Here is a 23,130-nt window from a genome sequence, read left to right on the forward strand (position 1 = left end):
CACACACATACAATGTGAGTCACAACAGTCGACTAACACCCAGACACCTACATTTGCCTTCTAAGTTAAGAGGGACAATAGGTGTAAGAAAAAATATATATATTATTGCATCAGTGGTGGTGCAAGACGCTAGACACCCGGAAGGAACATTGTAAATAAGTTTTATTTAAGAAGGAACGCGTGTAGGATAACACAGGTATATTGTGTGAACGGTGGGTATGTGAGAGTAACGTGAGAGTAGTATTAATGATTGAGTGAAGGTCTTACTAGTGGGAATAATGACGTCACAAGACGTCACTGGTTATTTAAACTTGCCGCTCTGCCATGACATAATTATCCTTAAAAATCCCTCACAGTATATTCTTGTCATGCCCGCCATAATAGCTTAACAGCACCCAAGTAAAAGTCCCAGACTGAGGGTAGAGAGTGGGGAAATATTAAAAAAGTGGAGTAGTCGTGTGGCAGTGAATCATTCATTGCTGCTGGAGTTAATTTTCACAGGAAATGATATCGTCAGCTGAGATAGCTGCCGCCAGCCTTCAACAAAGTAGTCCCCAACACACAAAATTTCCTTTTTCCCTCCTCCCCTGGACTCTCCCCCGGAAGGCTGAACTTTCCACCGTAACGGTGGAGTCGCATTACACACAACCGTGGTTAGCAAGGCATTAGAAAAGGTGGTAGTTAGATATGTGGTTGTTGGTTAATGTGGTGGTTGAGAGAGAGTGTATTCCTCCGCGTGGTGGCCGCCATCTACCATCTTGGTGCAGTGTGAGGCAAGGCCACAGTCTCTCCTCAAACCCCACATTTACACACAGTTATGGCACTAAAAAGAATTAATAAGGTAAGCTCCCGGCCCGAGATCGGTTTCTGGGCGCCTATGTGCACCTCTACAGCTCGCTTGTGACCGTAGATGGGGTTTTTATATCTGGGAAAACATCAAATGAGAATTGACGGCTGAAGTAAGTGTATGGTGTATTTTGTCAGTGATTCTGGAATTTTCTCTTGATCCTGGAGGACTTTGCAGGTAATGGAGAGGTTGTTTAAGGTGGTATTGGTAGTGTAGTGTGTGGTATATGGTAGTGGTGATGGGTTATGGCAGTGAGATCATAATGAGGTACTATGGGCGTGCGGCGGCGCAGGCGTGTGCACACCTGCCCCCCACGCCCGCACGCCCACCCCGCCCTCGTATACATTCTACCAAGTAGTATTTAAGGTGTATTTGAGGAAATAAGTGTGTGTGGAGGGTATAAGGAAGGTGAGGCGTGAGGCAAGACGTCACATCCGCCACTATGGTAACTCACTCATAACATTACAAAACTCATAAATACCCTTTAAACTTTGTAACTTAGTTTCTACCACACAATTTTCCAACAGTGTTTGCTATAATAGGTGAACTTGACAACAGTAAGAAGAGATTAAAATAGGTCATTTCAGGATACTTTTTTTTTTCTCTTAATATATTGCACCATTTAAATTTAAGACCGTATTTCATCTACACTAGTATTGAGTGTAGGAAAAAATTCGGTTATTACCAGTGTTTGTTAAAATTTTATGCAAGAGACTGCAGACATATTGCACTTTAACCCCCCCCCCCCTCCTGGATGGGGGATCGGTCTTCATATAAAAATATTTTGGGGAGTTTACGTAAAATTACCATAATTTAATCAGTGAAGATCAGTTTTACTAAATAGTATTTTGATCACAGGTTTTAACATGGCACTTTTTAAAAAACTATCTACTTATAAATCATAATCTTTATTTCTACAAGTATATACATGTACAAGGTATACAGACCAAGCTGACATCAATGACATACTACTAGTATATAGAAAGCCCATTTTTATGCAGAGCATTTCAGGATAAATTAGGTAAATTTTGTCCCCAGGATGCAACCCACACTAGTCTCCTAACACTCAGGTGTACTCATTTTACTGATGGGTGAACAGGGACAACAGGTGTAAGGAAACACACCCATGATTCCACCCTTGCCGGGAATCAAACCACGGACCCTCAACAGGGTCCGTGTGAAGCGAGAACTTTTTCGACCAGACCATGGGCTTGGTTATAATGAGAAAACCAAATGACACTGCTTAGTTTTTCTTAGAGCACTTCTATTTGAATATGAACTAAAATTATACTAACTGCTAGGTACCCGTTTAATATTAGGCAAACCAGTAATGGGTAGACGCGCTTCCCATGTGGATTACCTCGTGAGAATTTGATCCAGGCCTTTATGGTTGAGTAGTAGTATGCTCTACCATGTAAATATGCTTATTAAGCAGTTTCTTTTAATGCAGTACACTGTGATCCTTTCAAATCAGCTCTTACATATACCTGGAGAGGATTTCGGGGGCCACACCCCCATGGCTCGGTCTGAGACCAGGCTTTGTTGTGGATCAGGGTATGTTCAACCAGGTTGTTACTACTGGCCGCATGCAAACTGGCATACAAACCACAGCCTGGCTGGTCAGGTACTGAATTTAGGTGCCTGTCCAGTGCATTCTTGAAGACAGCCAGGGGTCTATTGGTAATCCCCCTTATGTATGCTGGGAGGCAGTTGGATAGTTTTGGGCCCCTGACACTTAATGTGTTGTCTCAGGGTACTTGTGGCACCCCTACTTTTCATTGGGGGAATGTTGCATCTCCCTCAGTCTTTTGCTTTTGTAGGGAGTGATTTTCGTGTATAAGTTGGGTACTAATCCCTCTAGGATTTTCCAAGTGTATACTATCATGCATCCCTCTCTTGCCTGCATTTCAGGGAATACAAATTGAGGGACTGAAACTGTTCCCAGTAATTTAGGGGCCTTATCATACTTGCTTGTGCCATGAAAGTCCTTTGTATTTTCTCCAGGTCAGCAATGTAATAAATTAGTTTGTCTGGCAAAAGGTGTTCAAGGTAAAATTAAGCTAAATATTACTCTAATGTTAATCCTAGGAAGGTTGTAAGGCTGAGATGTTTTAGTGCAAAACCTAAATGTTACATACTGTGTTAATTCACAAATGTTGGTGCATAAGAATAAGTTTTTATTTTAGGGTAGTTTGGCTTGTTTGGAAAATTGTTGAAAAAAAAATTACAGTATATAGGTGTTTGTCACTTCAGTATATTTTTAGTGCACATTGTTATTTACATCATTTTGATTAAAATTCATTACCAAGGGAAAAAATTGCTGAACACAAGTGATAAATTAACTGACTTCCATATTTTGTATTTCACTCTATGGAACTTCAATTTGTAATTGTACTGTCATAAATTTTTATGGTACAAAACTTGAATGGGGTATTATTGGTCATATATGTGAAACCTGAAGGAGTGGTAAGTAGGGATATGCCACTCTGTATATGCCAGATGGGACTACAGTACCTAATTGGGCTCTTGAGTGGGTATAATCTTTAATTAATGTTTACCTGGAGTTTACCTGGAGAGAGTTCCGAGGGTCAGCGCCCCCGCGGCCCGGTCTGTGACCAGGCCTCCTGGTGGATCAGAGCCTGATCAACCAGGCTGTTGCTGCTGGCTGCACGCAAACCAACGTACGAGCCACAGCCCGGCTGATCCGGAACTGACTTTAGGTGCTTGTCCAGTGCCAGCTTGAAGACTGCCAGGGGTCTGTTGGTAATCCCCCTTATGTGTGCTGGGAGGCAGTTGAACAGTCTCGGGCCCCTGACACTTATTGTATGGTCCCTTAACGTGCTAGTGACACCCCTGCTTTTCATTGGGGGGATGGAGCATCGTCTGCCAAGTCTTTTGCTTTCGTAGTGAGTGATTTTCGTGTGCAAGTTCGGTACTAGTCCCTCTAGGATTTTCCAGGTGTATATAATCGTGTATCTCTCCCTCCTGCGTTCCAGGGAATACAGGTTTAGGAACCTCAAGCGCTCCCAATAATTGAGGTGTTTTATCTCCGTTATGCGTGCCGTGAAAGTTCTCTGTACATTTTCTAGGTCGGCAATTTCACCTGCCTTGAAAGGTGCTGTTAGTGTGCAGCAATATTCCAGCCTAGATAGAACAAGTGACCTGAAGAGTGTCATCATGGGCTTGGCCTCCCTAGTTTTGAAGGTTCTCATTATCCATCCTGTCATTTTTCTAGCAGATGTGATTTATACAATGTTATGGTCCTTGAAGGTGAGATCCTCCGACATGATCACTCCCAGGTCTTTGACGTTGGCGTTTCGCTCTATTTTGTGGCCAGAATTTGTTTTGTACTCTGTACTCTGCTAAAAAAAATTTTTATGGTCATTTGCATGATGGTAAAGAAAAGTTATAGCATTGATATGGTTAAAGGTTAAAACTAAGATTTAGATTTCTTGGTTAGAATGCGGTGAAGCTAGCCTTTGATAAGTTTGTTTAAACTGAATGCATATTTATTTGAAAAATATTCTTTTTATAGTTTTGCCTGGGGGGGGAGGGGGCCACCCTCTTTTTAATTATGGTTACCTCTGGAGGTGGGGTTTGGCTATTTAAAACTTTAGCCAGCCTTAGATTTTAGCAAGTTGCTCTCTCCAAACAATTGCAATTTAAGTTTCTAGGTAATGGTAATTTGAAGTTGTTAAAAGTGGTAGACGGTGATTTTACTAGCTGGGAGGTGTGATGATACAGTAGTGGACCCTTGGTTTTTAACACGAACACTGCAGCAGGCCTACTGGCCCATGCAAGGCAGGTTCAGGTCTCCCACCGGCTTAAGCCAATGCCTTAACCTAGTCAGGTCGGGTCACATTCACTTAAGGAGCACAGCATCTGACCTAGTAGCAAAAGCTAGTGGAGTCTAACTTGCATCCACTCGTGTATTTATCTAACCTATTTTTAAAACTACACAATGTTTTAGTCTTTATAACTGTACTTTGAAGTTTGTTCCACTCATCCACAACTCTATTACCAAACCGGTGCTTTCCTATATTCTTCCTGAATCTGAATTTTTCCAACTTAAAGCCATTGCTGCGAGTTCTGTTTAAGCTAGATACTTTTAGTACACTATTTACATCCCCTTAATTTATTCCTGTTTTCCATTTATACACCTCGGTCATATCCCTCCTAATTCTATGCCTTTCTAGAGTGCAGATTCAGGGCTCTGTCTATCTTCATAGGGAAGATTTCTGATGGATGGGATCAGCTTTGTCATCCTGCTTTGTACATTTTCCAGAGCATTTATATCCGTTCTGTAATATTTTGACTAAAACTTTGCAGCATAATCTAGATGAAGCCTAACCAAGGATATATAGAGTTGAACAACCTGAGGACTCCTATTATTTGTGCTTCTTGGTATGAAGCCAAGGATTGTTCTCTATTGTGAACATTTATGCACTGTTTTGGTTTTAGATTACTGTTAACCAGAACTCCCAAATTTTTTTGCAATCAGTAATATTAAGATCTACATTTAAATTATATGTAGCATGGTTATTTTCCTGTCCAATGTTTAGAACTTTGCATTTGCCTGTATCAGACTGCATCTGCCACTTCTCCAGCCACTGCATCAGTGTATTCAAATGATCCTGGAGTGCTCTAATGTCCTCGCCAGAATTAATTGGATGGTCTATTTTGGTGTCATCAGCAAACTTATGTCGCTATCTATTCCCTCATCTGTTTTATGTAGATTGTGAACAACAAGGGGCCCAACACTGACCCCTGTGAAACACTGCTCGTGACCCTTTCCCACTCTGATTTCTCCCCATTTATGCAAACAAACGGCTACCTATTTGTCAATCATGCCTCTATGGGACTATCAAAAACCTTACTGAAGCCCATATGCACAATATCATATTCATTACCATAATCTACCTCCTCAAATACCTTATTGAAAAAAGTCAACAAATTCGTAAGATGGGAACGCTCCTTTGTAAAACATTCCTGAGAGTCTTTGATCAATTTATACTTTTCAAGATAGCTACGAATTGCCTCGGCAATTATTGATTCCATAAATTTACCCACTATGGAGGTTAGGCTTATTGGTCTATAGTTTGAAGCCAAGCACTTGTCACTTTCTTTGAAAATAGGTATTGCATTTGCCATTTTCCACTTATCTGGCACTGAGTTTGTAGTGATATGTTGAAAAAATTTGCAAAAGGTTTGCTAAGCTCCACTTTACATTCCTGTAGGACCCTTGCGTACGGTTCATCAGGGCCTGGGGATTTCTTTGGTTTTAATTTATCTATTTGTCTAAGGACCATGTCACTTGTGACCCTAATCGTGCATAGTTTATCAACCTGTTCTGCATAATTTATTATTTTTTGGAATATCACTAGTATCTTCCTGTGTAAAAACTGAGAGGAAGTAAGTGTTAAAAATTCTACAAGTTTCCTTATCACTGATTGTGAGCTAACCCGAGTAACTTTGAGTGGGCCTATCTTGTCCCTAATCTTACTTCTGTATACCTGAAAGAATCCTTTTGGGTTAGTCTCTTTGATTCTCTTGCAACTTTAACCTCCTAATGTTTGCTTTTATAGTTCCTTTTATTTCTAACTGAAAATACTGATTTCTTAACTGCCCCTCTTTTGATTCGCCTATATATGCGCCTCTTTTGACTAATGACATTTAATCTTGTTCATCCATTTAGAATCATTTTTTTGATCTGATTTCCCTATTTGGAACATAAGTTGTCTGAGCATCTAGAACTATGCTCTGGAAAACATCATTGGCAACCATCACCACCTACCTGACCCATAGTCAGGTCATTCCAGTTCAGCCCACCCAGGTAATGTCTCACTCCTATGAAATCAGCCAAGCGGAAGTCGGGTAGAGACTATTATCATTATTAGGGTAATTCCATGATATATTAAAACTGAGTGATTTGTGATCACTTTCCTCAAGCTCATCATTAACCTCAAGATTATTAATTAGCGATTCACTGCTGGCAGGAACCAAGTCAAGCAGGTTATTTCCTGCTGAAAACCAAAATTCACGAAAAAAACCAAAACCATTTTCCCCATAAGAATGTAAATCCAATTAATCCGTTCCAGACACCCAACAGTACATGTATTAGGATTTTTTTTTTTTTTTTTTTTTTTTTTTTTTTTTTTGAGATTAAATATAGATTTACACGGTGAGGGTCAGTGTTCGATTCCCGGCGAGGGTAGAAACTTTGGGTGCGTTTCTTTGCACTGGTTGTCTGTTCACCCATCAGTAAAATGGGTACCTGGGTGTCAGTCGACGTGTGGGTCACATCCTGGGACAAGACACCTAATTTGCCTGAAATCCTCTGCATAACGAGTGGCTGTCTATATACATGTAGTACATCATTAACGTCAGCTAGGACTACGTATACTACCTTGTACTTGTTGTAAATAAAGATGTACATTTTATTATAATTTATTATAAATGAATATTTAATATCACTTACCTTTATTGAAGACTCGTGTTGGTGTGTGGAAGACAGGGAGGAAGGGAGAGGGAGGTGAGTTTGTTTAGAGACAGGACAAATGCTTGAATATGACGCTGATATCAACTCTTGTTTATTTATCCATCACAATTCATCTAATATGACATAAACAATATTAATAACATAAATATAATATATACTCTAGAATGAATAAAATGTCATTACGTATGTGAGGAATGGTGGTGGGGGGTTATCAGGGCCACTGGCAGCATAAGCCGAATAGTGGTGGTGGCGGCAGCGGCGGTGTTGTCAGTGGCGCTATATACCTCCAATAACATTGGAGGAGTTAAGTTTCATGTTGTCCTTTTTCTATCGCTTAATCACTTAACTTGCTTGCTATACCATTAATGCTACATTTTATCGCTGGCTGGCACTATAGCCTTTATAGACTCCTGCTTTAGTATCGTACATATCGTAGAATCACTGAAGAAGGCACATTTTCCTCTTCCTCCTCCATGGGGCCCATAGTGGCTTATTTAGCAGTTGCAAGTACCAAAAACAATGGGTTATTTCGAAATGTTTCGTATGAATGCGGGGGGTGATGTTCACTCGCCGAGAAACTATGCCAGACTGACTGACTGCGTCTGTGGGAGGCTCTGTGTGCGCGGGACCACTGGGACACTTTCCATATGACTGCCAAAATCCAGGGGAAATCACGAAAACCAAGGCTATATTTTGATGAAAAAAGTTACTGATAACTAAAATTCATGAAAACTGAGACTCTTGAAAACCAAGGGTCCACTGTATGTAGTTAACATGTGTACAGTTAGAAATTGAAAAGTTTCAATCAGGGGTGAAGAAGCCATTTGTGAAATGTTTACAGTTTTAAGGTACATACTGTATGTCTTGAAATACATTATATTTGTACAATGGCCTATAGTGTTTGTATAGTACACTTAAAAATAAATTTCTATAAATATGACTATGAAACAAATGTAAATTCTTTAATAAACTTTTGGGGCAAAAATAAATGTCTTCAGTTACCACTGGAGCTAGTTCATGATTTACTACATGATCTTGACTGAAGAGGTACATATATTGTTAATTTAAGAAATAATTGTGCCAGTAATAAAGCTTAATATGGTATATAGACTACATCAATGTACTGTAGCTAAAAAGTGTTTTTTGAAATTTTTGTTTAGCTGTCTTGTATGCAGCTTGTTTTCAGCATACAGTATATACATTGTTTAAATGGCATTTAAATGCCTGAAATGTGCTTGGTATAGGTTCTGTGATGTGATCAGTTTAATCTCCCACAGCCTCCCCTGAGGCCAGGCTTTTTTGGTGGTTGCTTAGCCAACCACTGTTTTTTGCCCTCTGGCCCATATATCAATCGCAGCCTGGTTGACGACACGGGTGGAGGTAGTGATCTTCACTTTTTTCTACTTTTTTCTCCCAGGAGTGTTGAATAGCCTGGGTCCATTGACATTGGTAGTGCTATCCAAGGGCTTCTGCTTCTTGCAGGGTTTAATTTACAATTCCTCTCATTCCTCTGACTTAAGAACATTATAATAGTGTGCAGATTTGGGACCAGGCCATCCAATAATTTCCCCCCTATATTGTGTTGTCGTGCGTCTCCTTTGTTCTAAATACATGTTAAATACTTTCAGGCATTTCCAGTAGTTTAAATGTTTAACTGGTTCAGTGGGCTTTTAAATTCTCATTCTACTTGGCTCTATCCTGCCTGATATGCCCTGGCTTGTCAGCAGCTTTCTTTATCCTTAATTTATAAAGTGTAATCACACGTTGTAACCTTTGCAAAGAAAATTTTTTTATTTTTGTCTGATGGAGTTGAACGCCAAAACAATACTCTAGGAGAGCACAAGTGATTTACAGTGTTACTGATCCACCAGGAGGCCTGGTCACAGACTGGGCCGCGGGGGCGTTGACTCCCGGAACTCTCTCCAGGTCTCTAGGTAGTAATAGTATGTGTTTTGGAAGTTATCATTAAATCCAACATTTTTCTAGCTTTGGCAATATATACCTTGTTTACTATGACATGTTTGTTGACATTACTTCTATGGATGGGACAATACCACCATTTTTGCCAACATAGATTCATCTTTAGGCAGATGCCTATACCCTCAAAATTAGCTGATACCCACTGATACTTTGGCACACCCGTAATTATTGCACCCAGGTCTTGCAAGTGTTCTTTTTTTGTTGTTTGTGGTGGTCCTGCATTTTGTATACTGTTCACTTGGAGATTCTCATTCTTCTATATCTGAAGACTTCATCACTATGGAACAGTTCTCTCTACTGCTGATTGTAAGACCTCTTGTACCCTCTTGCCATTGTCTTCTACTGAGGTGACTTCCATGCTTATTTTTGTATCCTTGTATGATACAAAACTGTGGCAAGTGGCTTTTTATCCGTCTACTGTGAAGATGAAATGTTGAAAGTGCCAAGCTAATGTCTTATCATACTAAGCTTTTTACATAGCAAAGATTAGGTTTTGTTTTGTTTACTGTTGTCTTCTGCCAGAAAATTGAACATTCACCTGCCTACTCTTCTTGCTATACCACTTGCAAGAATGTAAGTATAGTTCCTGTGGTCTTTCATCATAGTGTTTAAAGGTGGATAAATTGTAAGTTGGCAGACAATAGTTATTTTAACTTGAATAAATTGGAAATTAACCCTGGAAACTTGATAACTAACCTTGGGTTAAAAATTAATCTTGTTTTATTAGGATGATTGGATGAATGACTTCCCTTGCATGAGCATAAGCATCTGTTAGCAATCATGAAATTGATATGGTCAGTCAATATGTTTTTAACTAGTTTCATAAATTTATAAAAGTTATGAACACAGTAGTATTTGAAGGTGTTAATTTGCTGTTATGCCTTATGCCCAAATCTCCATATATTTATATGCAGACTAAGCAAACTTATTGAAGTAACAGGATTGGAAGGTTAATGTCTCCTCTAGTTCAAAAATTAGTTTGCAGATCATGGAATGGAAAGGGTTTGAACACACGGTGAGTGAGTTCTATAACTCAGGCCACTGTGTTAACCACTGACCTGTGAATTTTAGTGCTTACCATGGGTTCAAACCCTACCAGTACCATGATTTGTTTGCAGTCGTGTTATGATTTTGAGTCATTAGCTTAGTTAATTGTAATTCAGTATTGCAAAAAAAAAAAAAAAAAAAAAAGTATTGACCATTCTATAAAACTGTTTCCTGTGATTAAAGGGGAAAAAATTACACATCAGGCACTCAAGTCTAAACTTGCTTTCAATACACTGATAAGTCCTATAATTTATATATAAATTCAGTATTTTAGTAATATTTAGTAAGGTTTTGTGTATTTTTATTCAATGGAGATATTCATATAATGTAATAAGGATTTGAGTAAATAAGTGCTGATGCAGCTTTGTTTTGACTCCACCCAGTGACATCATAGATGCCCGAACTTGACCGATTCTAGTTGTCTTCATGATTGCTACACGTCTTCTAAAAAAGGTTAGATGGGATGGTCAGTTTGAGCCAATAAACCCTCGCCTAACCTTCAGATCCTCACTTAGCTTACTAATCTTTACCTAATGTATCTTGGAAATTGGAAATTAACCTATTGTGATGGTGGGTAAAGCTTTGACACTTCACAGGTAATTTAAAATTATGTAATGTTGAGTAAGCTTTCACCAAAATAGATATATCTACCATTTCATGGAAGGCATCATGAATCGGTTAATGTGCTCAGTTCGTCCTTGCTTAATGTATTTTAATTTAAAGAACGTGTGAAAGATTTGAATAAAATTCTACCTTAGTACTGTGTTGTGAAATTTGGTTATGTTCATCTGTTGAATTGACAGTTTTATAAAACCTCTTTACTTCATTAATACTTAATGAGGTTCCAATTTGATTCTGACAATTGCTTTTACCCCAAGCTTTATTGGTAGATCACTGTTGAAGCTGGGTCTGAAACTTTAACCACCACATCAGTACTGCAAAAGCGCTTCCTAATTTTGTTGGCCTATTTATTTTCCTTTGTTTAATCTGTCCCCCATGAAGTTGATTCTTTCTGCCTGAAGGCAAAAAGAATTAAATTTAATATATAGTAAATAGTGCTGTAATGTTTGTCATTACTATTATAATTTAGCAGTGTATGGTGTCCTGGCTAGTGTGACAGCTATAGAATTTATTTTTGTCATGAACCTGACATTCAGTAGTATAGTGGTTGATTAGTGTAAAGGGCTGAAATATTTGTTTGTGGTTTCTTGTAGATATATACACATTCTAAACATGACATTAGGAGCATTTGGTTTAGGCAGAAAATGTATCTCATCACATTAGATGAATATTTTTAAGTGATGTGGCACTTATTGATCCCAAAATTTTTGACATAAAAGGATGGTTTTATTTTATAATTTGCTTTAGCCTTTGAATGAGAACTTTAATGCAGTATGTAAACTTTACTGTATATAACAGTATTTTACTTGCTTTCAAAGCTTTAAGAAAATAAAACTGAGTTTCCGTGCTGCATTAATTTCATTTTGCTCCAACTTTACATACCATTTCATCTAAAATTGGTTGAAGATTAACTTTTGTAAATATATTTCTAATTGTTATAAATCACACTTTTATAAATCTGCTCACTCTATGAATGCACCAAAACAGTGTATGCTGTAAGAAATCATTATGACTGTATATTAGAGATTAATTTTGATATTTTTGTGGGGGAGTGGGAGTAACTGGAGTTTCTCTGGATAAAAGTTTTGATTCTCGGAAACCTCAAGCGCCAGTAAATTTAAATTTGTAATTTTTTGAGAACCTGTAAGGTAATTTATTAACTATGCTCTTGGCTGGGTCACAGTTTGACTTTTTTTTTTATTAAGGTGGTTTGTCTACTGCTGTTAGGTGAATTATCATAGTACAGTGAAACCTTAGTATACGACCAGCTCCCTACTCGAGTGCAGCTCAGCACTCGACTAAACAAGTATAACTTACCAGAACTTTGCTGTAAGCTATTTTGTGTTCGCATTTTTTTTTGGTGTTTTTTTTGTATTTGTATAAATTATTCACCATGGGGCCTATGACGATTAATGATAACAGCCAACCAAACAGAAAATTAGTTCGGAAAAAACTTTTGATACTCAAACGGAGCGGCACTAACGGCCTTCTGGAATGAATTAAGGTCGCATACCGAGGTCCCACTGTACTTTTTTTTTTTTCCCCCCCATTACTGGCATATTTTTTTGATTAAGTACCTTTAATAATTGAGAATTTTTTCTCAAGTGCCCCTGTGCTAGAATTCAATTTTGATAAAATACAATAGTTGGTTTTTGATATTCTTTTGATCAGGTTAGCTACTAGGTTCCTGTCATGATGTAATGTATACACTTGTATAAATTTGGTGTTGTAGAATAATCCCAAATAACATGATGCCCTCATCACTTTAAATAATTGCCGACTTGTGGTATTTATTGACACGTAATTACCCATTTAAAAGATTTAAATGGTAAATGGTATACTGTTCAGTGAAAGTTGTCCAGAAGTTTTTGTTTGAAAGTTGTTTCTGCACTTGTATAATTTAATTTTGCATTTACTAATACATGTAATAACTTTTGCTAAAATCATAAACTTGCAAGCTGCTACTGTACTGACAAGTTATATAGCCCAGTAATTTGTTTATCCAACCATTCCTCTGTTCCAAATATTGTTGCTTGTTTATTGGTCATTAAATAATTACTGTTCTACATTTCATGGTTGATTGCTTTTTATATTAAACATCTTTGCATGCTTGTTTTAATTTCAAAATACTCACCCCTTTTACAGTGCTGATGCATAACCATTTAATTTGACCTTTTTTGAAACTATTTTTTAATGAAAGTAAATTAACTCTTTGACTGTTTCGGTCATATATACACGTCTTAGGAGCCATCGTGTTTGACGTATATATACTCATAAATTCTAGTGGCTTCAAATCGAGCAGAAGAAAGCTGGTAGTCCAACATGTGAGAGAATGGGTCTGTGTAGTCAGTGTGCACCATATAAAAAAAATCCTGCAGCATTCAGTGCGTGAGAAAAAAAAAACTGACCGGGTTTTTTTTTTTAATTAAAACGCCGGTTTTGTGGTCCATTTTTGTATAGTATTTATGGTTGTATTCTCATTTTCTTGGTCTCAATTGATAGAATGGAAAACATATTATAGAAATAGAGGTGATTTTGATTGGTTTTGCTTTGAAAAGAACCTTGAAATGGAGCTCAAAGTAGGGGACATGTTTGATTTTTGCCAGTGTTCAAAAGTAAACAGATGTCATTATCCAATGTCCAACTAGCCATTCTAATATGCAGTCATGAATGGGTTGACATTATTTATAAAATTAATATTGCAGTAGTCTGCATAACAATAAATCTTCTATTTTTCGTTTACCTGGAGTTTACCTGGAGAGAGTTTCGGGGGTCAACGCCCCCGCGGCCCGGTCTGTGACCAGGCCTCCTGAATAAAAATTCAAAATAGAAAGCAAGAGTAGCATCAGAGGAGCCTGGAGATGACTGATGAACAAAGAAAATGTTACTTTAGAGCCAGGAATGTCTACATTGTTCATTCTGGACCCTATTTTGAAATCGGCATATTTTTTAATTTTCGTGAAATTGGCTAAATTGCCAATTTCTGACCACTATTGGGTAGTTGAAATCAGTCAATGGGCAGTTTCTTGTACTCGGTCGATAGAATAAATGGGGTTCTAAAGAAAGCTACGAGTTTGGTTGACTGGAACAATGGAATTAGCCGAAAATTGGGGTCAAAGTGGGGGAAATTGCCGATTTGTAAATATCGCTGAGGTCGCTAACTTCACGAGAGCATAATTCCGTAAGTTTTCCATCAAATTTCGTACTTTTCGTGTCATTACCATCGGGAGAAGATTCTCTGTCATTTCATAAGAAAAAATAAATATTTTTTTAATTTTTGCAACACCAGGAGATGCCTCAGGATTTGGGGTTGACAGTCAAATGGTTAAGGCTTGTCCAAGATTGTCCTTGGCACTAGTAGTTTGTACCTTAAATAGCCCAGATATGAGAGAATGGGTCTGCATGGTGAGTGCACAGTATGACAAAAATCTTTCCTCATGTTGGGGGATGAGATAAATAAAACTGACCATGTGTTTGGTTTAACCCTTTCAGGGTCCGTGCCGTAGATCTATGGCTTTACGTTCAGGGTCCAAACTGTAGATGTACGCCATGAGCTCAGCTCGCTCTGATAAGCTGTGAGCAGTAAATTTTGACCTAGATATGAGAGAATACATATGTGGTATGTGTGCACCACATAAAACAAATCCTGCAGCACACAGTGCATAATGAGAGAAAAAACTAAGACCGTAATTTTAGATTAAAACAGCGACTTTGCAGTGTGTTTTTGTATTTTTTTTATAGTTGTATTTGCAATTTCTTGGTCTCGCTTGATAGAATAGAAGATATACTACAGAAATAGATTTGATTTTGATTGGTTTTAGTACTGGAAATGGCTTGAAACTAAGCTCAATGTAACAGAAATGTTAAATTTTTGCCTATGTTCAAGAGTAAACAAATGACCTTGCAAGTCTAATGCATGACAGCTGGTGGGTCTAATATACATTCACAAATGTGGTGATATTATTTATACAATTATTACAGTATTGCATAACAGTAAATCTTTTTTTTGGTTTGAATAAAAATTCATTGAATAAAAAATCAAAATGGAATTCATTTGTAAAGCCTGAAAATGTAACTAATGAACAGAAGAAATGTTAGTTTAGTGCCAGGAATGCCTGCATTGTTTATTCTGGACCCTCTTTTGAAATGGGAATATTTTGAACTTTACATTAAATTGGCTAAATGACCAATTTCCAGTCACTTTATTTTGTTGAAACAGTTGACTTGGCGATTTCTTGTGCTCAGTCGATAGAAGTAATACTAGTGAAATAGCTAAGAATTTGGTTGACTGGAATACTGTAATTGGCCTAAAATGGGAGTCAGTCAGAAAAATCGCCGATGTGTAAATATCTCTGAAACATCAAAATTTGCGAGAGTATAATTTCGTAAATTTTCCATCAAATTTCGTACTTTTTGTTTTATTACCTTCAGAAAGATTCTCTACCATTTCATAAGAAAAAAAAATTATTTTTTGATAATTCTTGGACCCTGGTGCACACTTTGAAATTTGGCCTCTGGACCCTGAATGGGTTAGAATAGCTTTCTAGGATGGTTTTTATGGTTTTACTGCCTGTTGTATTTGATAGATATTTTAGAATGAAAAGCATTCTGAAATGTAAAAGATTTTAGTTGGTTTCAGGTCCAAAAATAGCTTGAAATTAGGCTTAAAGTAGCAGTAATAATAGTTTTGCTCTGTAATTTTGTAAGATTGCAGAGTAAAATACAGGACTTGTAACATTGCTCTGTGCCCATTTTAAGTGCCGATTTCAAAAAATATTTACAAAGTCTATGCTAATACATGCATTAACCCTTTGACTGTTTTCGACGTATAAATACGTCTTACGAGCCAATGTTTCTGACGTATATATACTCAATAATTCTAGCGGCTTCAAATCAAGTGGGAGAAAGCTGGTAGGCCCACATGTGAGAGAATGGGTCTGTGTGGTCAGTGTGCACCACATAAAAAAAATCCTGCAGCACACATTGCGTAATGAGAAAAAAAAAACTCTGATCGTTTTTTTGGAATAAAACGCCGACTTTGAGGTGTATTTTCGTATAGTATTTATCGTTGTATTCGCGTTTTCATGGTCTTAGGTGATAAAATGGAAAACATATTACAGAAATAGAGATGATTTTCATTACTTTTACGATGAAAACGACCTTGAAACTGAGCTCAAAGTAGCGGAAATGTTCGATTTTTACCAATGTTCAAGAGTACATAAATCACACCACACGTCCAATACACGTCAACTGGGGAGTCTAATATTCTTTCACTAGTGCACTGATATTATTTATACCATTTTTACAATAATGCAGTCGTCTGCATAACAGTAAATTTTGTATTTTTTTGTATGAATAAAAAATCAAAATAGAAAGCAATAATAATATAAGAGGGGCCTAGAGATGTGACTAATGAACAGAGCATATGATATTTTAGTGCCACGAATGTCTACCTTGTTTATTCTGGACCCTATTTTGAAATTGGCATCGTTTTTTATTTTGCGTGAAATTGGCCAAATTGCCAATTTCTGACCACCATATTGGGTAGTCCAAATTAGTAAATGGGAGGTTTCTTGTACTCAGCTGATAGATAAAATGGAGTTCTAAAGAAATAGCTATGAGTTTGGTCAACTGGAACAATGGAATTGGCTGAAAATTGGGCTCAAAGTCGGCGAAATCGCCGATACGCATATGTCGCCGAGACCGCTAACTTCGCGGGAGCATAATTCCACGAGTTTTCGACCAAATTTAGAACTTTTGGTGTCATTACCATCGGGAAAAGATTCTCTATCATTTCATAAGAAAAAATAATTTTTTTTTTTTCAAAAATTGAGCGACATAGAATGACAGTTTCAGAGAGGGGCCTGAAACAGTCAAAGGGTTAACCCTTTCAGGGTCCATGCTGTAGTTCTACGGCTTTGAGTTGAGGGACCAAACTGTAGTTCTATGCCATGAGCTCAGCTCACTGATAAGCTGTGAGCGGTAAATTTGGGCCTGTATATGAGAGTACATCTGTGGTATGTGTGCACCACATAGAACAAATCCTGCAGCACACAGTGCATAATGAGAGAAAAAAAAAAAATTTTCGATTAAAACAGTGACTGCAGTGAATTCATACTTTTTTTTAGTTGCATTTGTGATTTCTTGGTCTCATTTGATAGAATGGAAGATATATCACAGAAATAGAGATGGTTTTGATTGGCTTTAGTATTGGAAATGGTTTGAAACTGAGCTCAAAGTAGCGGAAATGGTAAAATTCTGCCGATGTTCAAGAGTAAACAAATGACCTCACATGCCTAATATACACCAGCTGGTGGGTCTAATACAGTGGACCCCCGCTTTACGATCACCTCCCAATGCAACCAATTATGTAAGTATTTATGAAAGCGCATTTGTACGTGTATGTTTGGGGGTCTGAAATGGACTAATCTAATTCACAATATTCCTTATGGGAACAAATTTGTTCAGTACTGGCACCTGAACATACTTCTGGAATGAAATATCGTAAACCGGGGGTCCACTGTATACGTTTAGAAATATGGTGATATTATTTAGACCAATATTACAATATTGCATAATAGTAAATTTTCTATTTTGGTTTGAATAAAAATTCATTGTGAATAAAAAATCAAAATGGAATTAATTTGTAAAGCCTGAAAATGTAACTAATGAACAGAAGAAATGTTAGTTTAGTGCCAGGAATGCCTGCATTGTTTATTCTGGACCCTATTATGCAATTGTAATAGTATTTTGAGCTTGCATTAAATTGGCCAAATTACCAATTTTCAATCACTATTTTGTAGTTGAAACAGTTGACTTGGCGATTTCTTGTGCTCAGTTGATAGAAGTAATACTAGTGAAATAGCTAAGAATTTGGTAGACTGGAATGATGTAATTGGCTTAAAATGAATCAGTCTGCAAAATTGCCGCTCTGTAAGTATCGCTGACACATCAAAATTTGTGAGAGCATACTTTCATCAGTTTTCCATCAAATTTCATACCTTTGGTTTTATTACCCTCAAAGATTCTTGACCATTTCATAAGAAAAAATGACTTTTTTTTTTTTCTTGGACCCTTTACACACTTTGAAATTTGGCCCCTGGACCCTGAAAGGGTTAACACAGGTCATAAAAATTTGTAATCACACTGGTTTTCTGGAAAGTGCAAAATATTTCAGCATACTGTATATATCCTTACTAAGATGTTTTGACTTAAGTTGCTTACATCTTTGTTGTACACATTCAATGGATATGTTTTTAACCCTTTTAGGGTTGGTCCCATACATGTACAGTTTAACAACCAGGGTCAGTCCTGTACTTGTACGACAAAATTCTAGTGCCTTCAAATCTGGTGGAAGAAAGCTGGTAGGCCTACATATGAAAGAATGGGTCTGCATGGTCAATGTGCACAGTATAAAAAAAAAAATCCTGCAGCACGCAGTGCATAATGAGAAAAAAAAACCTTTTTGGTTTAAAATGGCGACTTTGCAGTGTATTTTCTTATGGTATTTATGGTTGTATTCTTGTTTCCTTGGTCTCATTTGATAGAATGGAAGATATATTACATTATTTTGATTGGTTTCACGATGAAAAGTACCTTGAAATTGAGCTCAAAGTAGTGGAAATGTTAAATTTTTGCCAATGTTAAGAGTAAACAAATCACGCCACGCGTTCAATACACGTCAACTGGCGAGTCTAATATTCTTTCACAAGTGTGCTGATATTATTTATACCATTTTTACAATATTTTGTGAGACTAAAAATTCAAAATGGAAAGAGTAATATAAGAGGGTCCTGAAGATGTGACCAATGAACAGAGAAAATGTTATTTTAGTGCCAAGAATGTCTTGTTTGTTTTGGACTATTTTGAAATTGGCCTCTTTAGAAATTTGTGTGAAATTGGCCAAATTGCCAATTTCTGGCCACCTTATTGGGTAATTGAAATTGGTAAATGGGTGGTTTCTTGTACTCAGTTGATAGAACAAATGGAATTCTAGTGAAATATTATGATTTTAGTTGACTGGAACATTGGAATTGGCTGAAAATAGGGCTCAAAGTGGGCAAAATCGCCAATGCTTAAATATCGTCGAGACTGCTAACTTCGCGAGAGCATAATTCCGTAAGTCTTCCATTAAATTTCACACTTTTGGTGGCATTACCATCGGGGAAAGGATTCTCTATCATTTCATAAGAATTTTTTTTTTTTTTTAATTTTTCGACCCTTGAGTGAGAGTTCAGGATTGGGGGTCTCGACCCTCAAAGGGTTAAAATAGTTCTACATCCACCATTAAGATGAAAGAACTTAGACTAAATACTAAAAACAGACACCATGAACCTGGTTCTGCTACCCAAATTAACCTTGATACCCTAATCACAAATAGGTAATTGTATGTTAAGGGGAGAAAAGAAATGTTAAATCCTAATTTTAGATAACAGCAATCTGTTCATAGGTGTTGGCACTCAAGATTGAGAATCCTGCTCTGTAATAAATGTAAATGTGAAACTGAAAAAGCTTAAGTTGTTAGAACTTTAATGAATGTGCTAGAAGATCTAATATGTATCATTCAGACTTTCAAATCATGAGAATTGAACTGTAATGATTGAAAATATTTAAGTATTTAGCAGTATTTTCAATCCCATTTGTAGGGTACATTAATGGTTACCACAATTTAAAATGAAAGGTCAATGTAATAATGACTCTCACAGATAAAGGCAATGCAAAGAATCTAAAGTTCTTTTGGCACATGCTTGGTGAGCCTGATGTCAGTGCCCTGCTCTGCCAATATTCCTGGCATCTCTAACTGGTTAACATGCACTCTGTTTCTATTCATAGCATAATTTATCTTAACCTGCCTAAGATAAAGGCTGTAATGTTTAGTGTTTAGTGTGGTGCATCCTTCATCTTAGAAGTTAATTGTATGAATACAGTAAACCTTCTATATAGTGGTCTAATGGGGGGGGGGGGAGCAGATGCCCAGCAGTAGCAATTGTGGATAAAAGATTGTTTTGCTGTGATTGTAACAACAATAAACAATTGTATGACCAAAGTACTATCCAGAGTTTCCAAATCTATTGACCCAGCAGATTTTATTCCATGTTTTTGATGTCTGTTTTACGGAGGTCCATTAAATGGAAGGTTTACTGTAGTTCGTTAATAATTTATCCTCTTCATTGTCTTCAAATTCCATTTCTTTAGATTGGTGGCTACAAAGACCTGCTGGCAACAGTACTGAAGACATGCAGATCATGCTTTCATTGACCCTGTGTTATGTAGTGATAATACTTACTTTACATGGAGCAAAATGTCCTAAAAAGATTGTTTGCTGTATACAGCTGTGTGGGGAGAAGTATTTAATTTCTAACAGGTTCAGGTAGCTTTTAACAATTGATACTGTAGTGTGCCAAATGTTTGTTGTGTGCTTCATGGCCTGCTAGGGAGGATGTTTAGCAAGAGAATTGTTGAGGTCACTACTTCATGAGAAGACTCCTTAAGGCATGTTTTGTCACAAAGGGGCTCTTTATTCTCTTTAGAGTGAATCTAAATACACCCCCCCCCACTTTTGGGCTCTGATATGTCCCCATTTGAACACTTCATCTTCTAGACAGAAGGAAACAGCTGTTGACCATATTCTAATGTAGCTTCTGTAGGAAGTGCTGTGGTGGTTGGGTCACTACCTGATGTAAATTTTTTTAGGGTATGTCAGATGACCCTCCGGCAAGACACTGGGTGGTCTCTGGCTTGCTCTCTGATGTAAGCACTACTGGAGGTTGCCTGTGGAGCTGGTAGTAGAAACTGAAGGTGGGACTCCAGGCATTGTTGCCAGCTTAGCCCTCCGCCACCATTATTAGCGCTAGGACAATTTCAGTTACTTTTATCTAATGGGCAGTTTTGCTAAGTCTAGCTATCGTTTTTTGAAGGTGCCATCCTAGTGTTGTGCTCTAGGTAAAAGTAAGAGGTAGTTTCAGGGGACATAATGACCTGTCACAGTGGAGGTGACTGTGGTTCAGTGATTACTTGGTTTCTTTTTGTTTAGCCAAGGTACTGCTGCCCCCCTTCCCTCAATTTATTGATTTAGTAAAACAGGCTCTCTCTCCTGGATCCAAATGACCATGACACTACCTACTCCAGTGTTATAATGAACCCTCTTGGAACCCAGAATTGCTTTCAGGCAACCATTCATTGTCTTACCTTGGTACTGGTGTGCTTCCTGCACAGTCTTGTGTGCATTGCATAGCTCTGTGGTACTCATCACTTGTCCTAATAACTGACGTAGTTGGATCAGAGCTCTTTGTACCGATTACAGTATGTTCTGTTTGCCCTGACATAGTATGCTTTTGTTCAGTGTTGCCCAACCGATCCAAGAGTAATTAGCTCTTCTCCACTTGATACATGGATGTGTAGTTCTGCTGTGCTAGGCCAGGCCAAGTTGGTGTCCCAGGAAGATGTTGGGGTAAAGGCTGCTTTAATGAGCTGGCTCAATAGTGGTTAGTCTTAGTGACATCATGGGTCCCATTCATGGATGTTGTATAGTTGTATCAGTGGCACTAACCATGATTAGTCACCATCCAGTAGTCTATTAACAGCAATATGACTTGCATAACCTTGAGGGATACGAGACTAGATGCATCATGAAAATTATGCTGGGAAGGTACCGAAATTTTTGACAATACAGATACTAAATTTTAGAGTTGCAGATGCCCTCAAAATTAACCAATACTGTGATGCTCTTTTGGGCCAATACCTGCCAGTACTTTGGCACACCCCTACAAGAAAACCGGGGGCTGTGGGATTTGACAGCGGGGTCACAGTTGGTGCTAGTTGTTAAATTATCCTATTGTAAGCTGTGTGGCTAAGTGGTAATGCCTTTTTACTGCATGGACCACAGGTAGTCCCTGGCCATTCTTATGTTTATTACACCCACTTCACTTTTGGTTGTAGCCACTTATAATAAACTTTCCATTTTATTTCAGTTCATTGATCTTGTCCCTATTTCTTGCACTTTTCCTCTATGACTGGGGTCTGTTCCAGTTGCAGGTACTAGGATGTTCTTTAAAATAATCTTTCATGTTCTTTATGGTCTTATTTGTGGTTCTCTTCCTCCTTTCAGGCACCATAGATATCTCTCCTCACCCTTTTGTCATAACTTTTTGTAACCAACCATTTTGTAGTTTTTTTTTTTTCTAGGTGGGCACCATAACCCCAGCTTGGAGTGTTCACTATTGTAGTGCACATACTGTGAAGTTTTAAGTGTTTTCTTAATGCTTATCTTTTCCTAGCTTTGTATATGCTGTGTGTTCTGTTGTCAGCTTCTTTGCCTGTTAACATGGAGTTGCCACCTTTATCATCCAGGCTTTTATGCACTTTACTGAGGTTGTATTCCAGTACTCTTGCTTCATCATTGTGCAGCCTGGCTCAGGTCCTTCTGCAATATTTTGCAGTCTTGTTTGTCCTTTATTACTTCTGCATTATCCAGACAGATGTGAGGAAACAGTTCACACTGATCAGTCATTCATATGCTCATGAGTTGATAAGGTATAGGCCCTAGGACTAATCCTTTGAGACTACTAGTTGAGTTTACCCTTCATTCCTCGTGGTCTCTTCTGTCTTTAAAGATATTCCCTAATCCATGAAAGCATCCTTCTTGTCATCTTGGCCTACATCTCCAGGTAGTGTAAGTCTGGATCAATGTGTCAAAGGCCTTGCTGTCTAGGCATCCCTTCCTTTCCTATATTTTATAAGTTGTTTGTTTCTATGAAATTTGAGTCTGGACTTAAAACTGAATTTGTACTGGTGATGTGGGGGTTTGGGTAGGATCTGCAAGAAAGTCTGTAAATTCTATTGACTTTTTTTCTCTCCATTTATTGCAACGTAACATGAAATTTGTCTGATTAAAAGAGCTTAACATAATTGCAATAAGTGTTTTACTGAACTCTTAATTTTACTGTATTTTAGTACAGTAATGACAAATTGCAAAGGATGTTTATTTGACTTTTTTTTTTTTTTTTAATTTAAAAACTGTTTATAAATTTTTATAATTGGCTTTTAAACTACAGCACAAATGTGGAAATTTTTAAGTGTAAAATAGTGTAATTTGTAAATTAAGTTGTCTTGAGCCCTGGTTGTTGATAATGCAGAT

General features: G+C 37.5%; 1 protein-coding gene across 2 annotated transcripts in view; it reads left to right on the forward strand.

Annotated features, from left to right (window-relative positions):
• The first annotated feature begins 666 nt into the window (after positions 1-666).
• eff (ubiquitin-conjugating enzyme E2 eff) overlaps positions 667-23,130 on the forward strand; it is a 104,554-nt gene continuing 82,090 nt past the window's right edge. The window contains exons 1-2 of one of the 2 annotated variants that reach the window (XM_053772003.2): positions 667-841; positions 10,757-10,826. In XM_053772003.2, the coding sequence (XP_053627978.1) occupies positions 10,800-10,826 (27 nt within the window). In that variant the 5' untranslated portion in view covers positions 667-841; positions 10,757-10,799. The remainder of the gene's footprint in view (positions 842-10,756; positions 10,827-23,130) is intronic. The other variant, XM_053772004.1, reaches the window with a different exon arrangement.

This window comes from Cherax quadricarinatus, chromosome 8 (genome assembly GCF_038502225.1).
Source record: "Cherax quadricarinatus isolate ZL_2023a chromosome 8, ASM3850222v1, whole genome shotgun sequence".
Classification (NCBI taxonomy): Eukaryota; Metazoa; Arthropoda; class Malacostraca; order Decapoda; family Parastacidae; genus Cherax; species Cherax quadricarinatus.